Source organism: Tursiops truncatus, chromosome 15 (assembly GCF_011762595.2).
Source record: "Tursiops truncatus isolate mTurTru1 chromosome 15, mTurTru1.mat.Y, whole genome shotgun sequence".
NCBI lineage: Eukaryota > Metazoa > Chordata > Mammalia > Artiodactyla > Delphinidae > Tursiops > Tursiops truncatus.
This window is the reverse complement of record NC_047048.1, coordinates 65,267,341-65,275,988: the sequence shown is the minus strand read 5'-3', so window position 1 is coordinate 65,275,988 and position 8,648 is coordinate 65,267,341. Positions and strand designations below refer to the sequence as shown.

General features: G+C 50.9%; 1 protein-coding gene across 1 annotated transcript in view; it reads left to right on the top strand.

Moving 5' to 3' along the window:
• The first annotated feature begins 1,429 nt into the window (after nt 1–1,429).
• Nucleotides 1,430–8,648, top strand: part of KIAA1755 (KIAA1755 ortholog) — a 47,375-nt gene continuing 40,156 nt past the window's right edge. The window contains exon 1 of the mRNA XM_073792993.1: nt 1,430–1,736. Within this exon, the coding sequence (XP_073649094.1) occupies nt 1,734–1,736 (3 nt within the window). The 5' untranslated portion in view covers nt 1,430–1,733. The remainder of the gene's footprint in view (nt 1,737–8,648) is intronic.

The window sequence follows — 8,648 nt, the reverse complement described above, 5'->3', positions numbered from 1 at the left end:
GGTCTGGAGTAGTGATACCAAAACCATCCAGACCGGCTCTTGCAGGTTGGAGACAGTTTATTTGATTTCTGAATACATACCATCGACGGATTCCCCCAGGCTGAATGGCACGGTGGAGCTAGTGGGGATTCTTAGTCCCGAATTAACAATGAACAAATGGAGGTCCAGGGATGCGAAGGGACTTGTTAAAAGTTACATAGCAAGATGGAATGGCTCCTAGCTCGGGTTCTATCTGCTAAAAGACTGGTTAACCTGTGTGGGTTGGGAGATGGGCTGTGAATGTTGCTTGGACTCTGAACTTAAACCCTTACTACTGTACTCTGTTTTCAGTTCTTCACTTACTCCCAATTTTTTTAAGCTTAGTACCACCTCAGGGCCTTTGTACATGCTTTTTTTTTTTTTTTTTTTTTTGCCTGGAACTCTGATTCTCCTCCCCACCCCTTCCCTCACTCTTCACCTAATTCCTTCCTCCTTTAGATCTAGGCTTCTCTCCTCCTTCCTAGACCACCAGCTCTAGACTGAGGCCCCTACTGTGCCCAGTGCTAACATCTGTCTGTTTCCTTATCAGCAGTTCCCACACTCAGGTATTACTTTTTTCTGTTTTTCTGTTTCTTGACAATCTTCCCCACTAGGTTGCACATTACCTGAGGGCAGGGGCTCTGTCTTGCCCTGGCTCAGTGCTTGGTACAATGTTTGATAAAGTAATGGGTGAATCCGAGTGTCATCCAACCAGAAATAACTTTAGTTACCGTCTAGTTTCCCAGTCTCCCTCCAAAGCTGAGGCCTAGCAGGGAACAATGGCTTGGCCACAATCACACAGCCAGTCACTATTTGAAAGAAACAAGACCAGAACCCACAAACAGCCTCCATCATCTCTAAGCCACGAGTTGGGTGGTCATGGTGGGGTGTAGGTGGGCTTCACAGGGGAAGGGCGTTGGGACATATGCTTACTCCTCGCCACCAAATCTAAGAGGCAGGTACTATCATCACCATCACCATCATCATCAGCATCTCCATCTTACAGATGAGGAAACTGAGACTTACGAGACTTCGCGACTTGCTGGAATGGCCCAACGGGCAAATGCATGAGGAAGAGATTCGACCCCTGCTCTGAATCCGAAGTCAGTACGCGCTTCACCCAGTGTCTGGACTGGGCTGGAGCCTCGCTCTGTGAAATGGGCGCTTCCCAGGGATGGGCGGGCTGCGAGACAAGGGAGGCGGGAGCGCGGGGAAGGAGAGAGGAGCAGCGCCGGCTCGAGTTCCCCTTGGCAGCCGCGCGTCCCTGGGCAGGGAGGGGGGCGTCTGGTTCTCATCACACGCCGCGGCGGGTGGGGTGGGGGAAAGGCGCCGGCTCCGAGGGGCGGCCATTGGCCGCCGCCGGGTCCCACGAGGGGAGCAGCCCCCGCCCCGCCCGCCCCGCCCCTGCGGCCGCCCTCGGTGATGGCCCGGCCGGCGCCGCCCGGGGCTCTTCCAGTCTCTCCCTGTCCCCAGTCTCGGTCTCCGCGCGTCTCTCCCGCACCCCTTCTCTCTCTCTCTCACAGTCTCCCCAGCTCCCTTCGGAGATGAGGCAGGGGTCGGCGCCCAGGGCCAGCCCGCTCCGCCCGCTCCAGGGCTAGGCGGGGGGCCGGGGGCTGCACCGGACAGACCGACGCGCGGACCGGACCCAGTGAGCCGTCGCCCAGGAAAGGAGCAGCCGCCGCCGCCGCCGCCGCCACCGCTGGTACCCCGTCACCATGGTAACGCCTGCCAAGGCCTGGACCACCTTGCTCTGTCCCCTTTTGATGGGGCACAGCCCTCGAGGGGATGTCCAGGGCAGACCCCCTACCTTTGACACTGAGACAACCCTCAATTCCTGGCTAGGGGTCTGTGCTTAACTGCCTCCACCAGCAGGGGAAGGGTGGAGGGTGCAGGAATCCATCTCTGGCAACGATGTCCTCGCCATCTGTCCACGCGTGAAGTGGATGGAATAAGATTGGATGTCTGGTAAACTTTGATACGGCCCCATCCCATAGCACAGATCGGAGCTGGAAACCTACCTCTGGGCCTTGGACAAACTTGGGGTGGTGATGCATTTCAGACTTGGGGCTGAGGGTCAGATATGCCCACTGTTGCCACACGAGTTTGGATGGAGTTGGGGGTTAAAGTCCCCTCTCAGCCCAGTCAGGCAGCAGAGGGCAAGGAGGGTTAGGGTACAGAGTGGAGAGGAGGGAATTGCTCACCAAAACTTGGGGTGGTGTTGATCCTTTAGACTCAGGGCAACAGTGTCAGATCTGCACATTGGCCCGGCATGAGGTGCTCCCATGGGAATTGGGTGGGGAGGTAGGCCTAGGGGAGGGGGAGGACAGAGGGCAATACCCCACACCGTGTCTTCCTGGGCTGGCACCTCAAGAAGGTCGCGGTGTTGTGTGTTTGTGTTTGTGTCAATATCTGGTAAAAGAAAATGAAAGAAAAGCCTGTTAGCAGGGAATCTCAGCCCAGCTCCAGCCAGGCCGAGGGGCCCCAGGCCGGTTCACAGGAGCAATAGGGATTTGGAAAAGGGCTGTGGGGACAGGTCGTGGCTTTAGCCCCTTGACTGTGATCGACCAGGTTGAATTTGTGTCGGTTGAACTTGTGCACACGCAGAATTCTCTACAGACGTGTTCACACGTACACACAGAGAGCATCCAAACACTCACCCGGCTGACTACACGTGCCCTCTCACACACGAGCCGTGTCCACCTGCTCTCCCAGATCGCTGGAATATGAGCATACGCCTGCATACATACTACAGACATACTACAACACCAGGCTCCTAAATCCGTGTACTGCAGGGCAGGTGTACACACACGTCACTCTTGGAGCTCTTTGGCAGTAATCATCATAAGCTAATGGTTATTCACCTCTCACCACAGGCAAGGCGCTGAGCTGGGCAATTTACACGCGGGAGATCACGTAACTCACACCTGCTCTAACAGTAAACCTGCTGGTGTCTCCACCCAACAGATGGAGACCCAAGGCTCTGGGAACTTAACTGACTGCCCAAGGTCACTCTACCAGGAAGTGGCAGTTAGGACAGCCTGAATTCTGAGCCTGACTCGGCTGTCACGGCCACCCCAGAGCCACCTGCACCAAGTAGTGTTTGCCAAACTTTGCCTGGCTTCAGACTTAACCCAATTATTAGTTTTCGAATCCAGAAATTCCTCGCTGAACCCCAGACCCCTCAGATCAAGGGTCAGGCACTGGGTGGCTCCTCTCAAAGGGTGAACAATTCTTTTCTGAATGGGAGTGAGACAAGTTTTCCTCCCACCTTTGTCTTTAAATATATTAAAGGTAGTCACCTGCCCATCTCTCTGGCATCACCTCTATACTCCAGCCACTCTGACTTTGGTTCAGAGCCTCTTGTGTTTCGTGCTCCCTCCTGCCACAGGGCCTTTGCACATCCTGTTCCTGCTAAGTGGAGCACCTTCCCCTAATGAATTCCTATTCATCCTGTGAGTCTCCACCCAAATGTCACCTCCTCAGGAAAGCCTTTCCCGATTCCCCTGACTTTCACTCTAGCATGCTGTATATCTTTCCTTCGTGGTACCCATCACAGTTGTAATGTTTGTGGGGCAATTTGATTAATGGCTATTTAGTGTTCTGGGGCAGCCCAAGGTCAGAACATCTTATGACAGGGATGTAGGGTTTATCCCATCCCACATTTCTGAAGTTTCAGTATCGTCATAACAAATTTTGCATATCCACTTACTGGATGAGGTATTATAAAAAAATTATAAAATTTACTACTTATTATTTGCTTAATATTTTTCTTTAAATCAACTTACTTTATAAACTGAAAAATATATTTAAATAGGAAATTTTATATCATGACCATGAAAAATCAGTATTCATTGTCATAAATAGAAAGTAACTGTAAAAATACATACAATGAAGGCAAATATATGTTAGAAAATTCTGGCTCGATCAAGTTGGCCATGGATGATTCTAAGCCTGAGGACGATTTTCTTTTTCTTAAAAGGAGTAATAACTAAGTGTCTGAGAGGTGTTCAAGATATACTGGCACTGGGGCTTCCCTGGTGGCGCAGTGGTTGAGAGTCCGCCTGCCGATGCAGGGGACACAGGTTCATGCCCCGGTCCGGGAAGATCCCACATGCCGCAGAGCGGCTGGGCCCGTGAGCCATGGCCGCTGAGCCTGCGCGTCCGGAGCCTGTGCTCCGCAACGGGAGAGGCCACAACAGTGAGAGGCCCGCGTACCGCAAAAAAAAAAAAAAAAAAAGAAAGAAAAAAAGATATACTGGCACTGAACTTTCTCTTTGGTGTCATCAAGAGGACTGGGAGAGAATTGGAGTAACTTTCTTACTGTGATTTCACGTCAAGTTCGTGTCCTCCCCACATCGTCTTGTGGGCCACCTGTGATCCCATCGCATGCTTTGAGAAAAACTGATTGAGTCCAATTCATTTCATTCAACATTGCCAAAGTACTTACCTCATGGTGGTCCCCCAAAGTACCTACTGTGTGCCAGGCCCCATGTAAGGATCAGGGCCTGGAGATGAGTCAGCCCTGCTCCCTGCCTGGGGGGCTTGCAGTCGCTGGTGAAGGCAGACCATCCACTGAGAATTCTGTGCTGTATGATGGGTAGTGGGAGTCCGTCCCTTTGCCTAGAAGCACATGTATCGTGAAAAAGAGATGCGGGTCGAGCAGGGCTCTGAAGGGTGGGAAAGAGCTCACCCAGTCTGGGGAGGGGTGAGTGGGAGTTCAGGCAGTGCTTCCCAAAGTGAGGAACCCACCATGGGTCCTAGGAGGGGAGACTTTTGCTGGCGCTTAGATGAACATTTTTTATATAGCTTTTCATCTTAATGGGTGCTAGGAAGTGATTTAAACAGCACAGCCACATGATAATAAATACAAATAAATTTAAGTTGAAAATGAAGTGACAAAAAGACTAACATGAAGTAAATAGTTAATATTAAGGAAACAATAAATTAGGTTAGGTGAACAGCGAGAAAAACTCATGAATGCGACGCATGGGTCTTTGGGAAGCCCCGAGCTACAGTGTTGTGTGTATTAGACGTAGGAAGGGTATGCTGGGTGTAGATTGATGGGCCACTGATGCCAGGCTGAGTTGCTCAGGCAATGGGGAGCCACTCAAGATGGTTGAGCAGTAGAGGGTCACGGTTGGATCTGTGTGTTAGAAAGGCTATTGTTGTGGCCAAAGGGGAGCCTGGCCTGGTGGCAGGGAGCCTGGGGAAGAGGCAGAGGAACTGGGAGTTATGTGGGCAGGTTCATACTCCAGCTCTACCATTTACTTGGGCTCAGTTTCTTAACCTGTAAAATGGGAATAAATATACCCATCCCATAGAGTTGTTGGGAAGATGAAATAAAAGAATGTACAAAAGGTTCTTAGGATAAGGCATGCCACAGAAGCCTTGCTCAGTAAGAAGCAGTTCTAGTAAAATTGTTATTACCCTTATGTGGTTTAGGTGGGGGATGGTGAACCCCAGGGCAGAGGCAAAAGGGATAAGAGGGAAAGGAACAAACACAAAACTAAGGCCCAAAGAGGTGAACTGACTTGCTCAAGGTCACACGGATGATACATAACAAAGCTGGACTTGAATGTGGGTCTTCTAACGCCCACTTGCTTCTCAGTTCACTGCGTCTGGGTTGTTTTTCCAGTTTCTGAAAGGTTTTATTAAGGAGCCAGTTCTCACTCATACTTCCACCCACACAAAAAAGGATTTAAAGCAGGAGAAGCCTTAGTTGGATGTGAGCAATAACTTCCTGGCAGCCAGAGCAACAGAACGCTGGGTTTAGACTCTCCAGCCTGGAGAAGTTCAAGAGGAGGCCCCCGGTAGTTGAGCCTTGTGGTCACAGCTTGACACCCACTGGGATGCATCTGGCTTACAGATGTGTTTGGTTTGGCCAACCTTTAAAATTTGGGGAGGTTTTACTAAAATTTCAATAGACCTGGCAATGCTGGGCAAAGGCAACTCTCGGCTGGAGCTGATGAGATGCGGTGTGTGCCCCAGGCCCCACCACTCCCTATTGTTTCCCTGACACTGAGGCCGACTGTCAGGGGCCACTTACCAAGGGGCTAGAGGGGTTATTTTCTCACACTTGGACCAACTCCATCTTCCATGTCAACTCTCAGGCCCCTGTAGGCATTTGTATTTGTGGCTGCTGGTTGAGACCCTCCCTGGACCTGAGTAGGGAGATGGATGAGACAGACCTTTGTAAACTTTCTCACCAACTGTGGGTTAACTGATCCCATTTGGGAACCATCCCAGTTCCAAACCTTCCTGAACCTGATTGTACCTTGAATTCTAGAAAGGCCCCACTTGGAAGGGCCCTTAGAGATAGATAAGCCCAATGGTCCCATTTTACAGATGGGGAAACTGAGGCTAAGATAACTCAGTGAGTCAAGGGTGGAATCTCACCTTTCCCAGGCGTTTCTGCCACGGAGGAGAGCAGGGGTTGAAGGTAGTAGCCCTAGGACACTGCCTACCTCAGCTTTTCTCAGTTCTCTCTCTTCCCAAGCTAGGAGGTGTCGATGCTAAGTGATGCTAAAATCTTTGCCTGTTGGAGTAAATGGATAAATCTGGACCTTTAAGAAGAGTTCAGCCCACCTCTCAGAAGGCCCAACTAACAACATCTGGTGAGACCATTTAAAAAGGGAACCAGACTTAAAAACACACACACACAATCACACTTTTATATCCCCACCCCCAATTATAAGAGCCCTACAGTCTGGTAACAGAACGTTTGGAAAATCCAGCAACTATGAGGAAAATTAAAACTGTGACTTACGAGGCCCCCGTCCCTCACAGCCCTCAGGGGTAACTGCAGTTAACACTTTATTTCATGGCCTCTCAGCTTACACACACTTTTACACAGTGGAGATCACACTGCATGGGAATTTTTTTTTCAATTCCAATGGTCAGAAGAGTAGTTACTGCTGGACTGGGGGCTTGGCCTGGGAGGGGGCTTCTTTCTGGGGTGGTGGAAATCTTGTCTGTCCATCCGGGTAGTGGTTCCAACGGTACATACAGAGGTAAAAATGCATCAACCTATGCACTTCATACTTGTTTATTTTACTTGATAAGACTTAAGATGGCAATAATAATAGAGGCTCATTGCAAAGACATTGATCAGAAATTTACAAACACCTGTACTCCGACTCCTCCCCTGCCCAGACAGGACTGCTGGGAACAGACACTCTTCTGTGCCCTTTGGCACCATACAAGGTTCCTTGGGTCAGTCCAGAAGGTCTGTGAGCATCATATAGGTGCCAGCCCCCTTGGTGGGCTCCATCTCTGGCCCTGAGTCGCAGGGGGGGGTTGCTGAAGGGCTTCAGACTGGCTCTGGCCTGTGACACCCACTTCTTTCTCAGCTTCACACCATCTCCTGCCTCAGCTCCTGTCGAGGAACAGTTAAAGGCCCGGCTGGGCTGCGCTCATGGGGGAGGAATGGAAACATGTCGATTAAGTTTCACGGAAATCATTTTGAGGGGCCCACGTCTGGCCGATGGTGTTTGGGTTCCTGTGGTCCCGGGCTGGGCTGCCCGTTTGATTTTGAGTGGAGAGTAGCCAGCTTTCCTCCCTGCAGCCGCCTGGGCCTCGTCACCGTGTGCTTCCCCCAATACTTGGACCGCTTATGAGCCCCTGGGGCTCAGGCCTGTAGCAGGTAATGCTCTGGCCAACAGCTCGGAGTCCCGTTGACTTGGAATGTTCTTCCTTTTTACTGGCTGCCCCTTATATGGTTACAGTGTGCGGCCAGCTGAGCCAGTGTGCGAAAGCCAAGGCGTTCCAGGCTGCAAGCCTTGGTCTGTGAGAGGTAAACATCATTATTGGGCCCCACTTGAAACAGTGCAGGATAGACAGCTGGGAAGGCCGCCTCCAAGGCTGGTGGCTGGTGGTGGCCCCAAGGCAGACACCCAGGGACAGAGGCAGAGGGTAGACTTGACCCGTCCAGACCTGCGTTGGATCCTGGCTCTGTCTTTCTCCCCTTCTCTGTGATCTTGGACCAGATAAAGAGTCTTAGTTTCTTTATCTGTAGAATGGGATGTTCCTACTTTGCCCCTAGGATGGTTGTGTGGCCAAGAAAGAGAATGTGAGTAGAGGGCCTGGTGAATAGCAGACACCCCGAAACTGTCATTATTATGGGGGTCACCCTTGTGTCTGGGCTTACCAATGACGGTGCCAGGACCCTCTTTCCTTCAGAACGGGGGCCGTAGACATTCCTTCATTCCTTCATTCATATATTCATTCTGTAGATAGCGATGCAGGGCCTACTCGTGCTCAGCTCTGTGTGGCTGCTGGGGACACAGCAGTGACACCAACATTTGTCTAAATGCCCTGGGCCAGCGTCTCCGATTTTACAGCCGCCTGGCATTAGAATCTTTCTGGGATGGAGACAGGCTCTCTTCCTCTCCCTCCAAGTCTTTATTTTATTTCCCTGTCTCCAGGGGCCTCATTTATAAAAAGTGATTTTTCTGTTCTAAATAAGCTCCCTTTCTGCTGGATTCTTGTTTATTCTCATCTTCCTTTACATCCTTCAGCGACAGATAGACTCAGAACTTGCAGCCAGTCTGGGGCAACCAGAATGGCTTTCATCAGGCTTTTTTAAGAGTCGAAAATCACAACCCTTGGATCCTAGTACCACACCTGGTTGG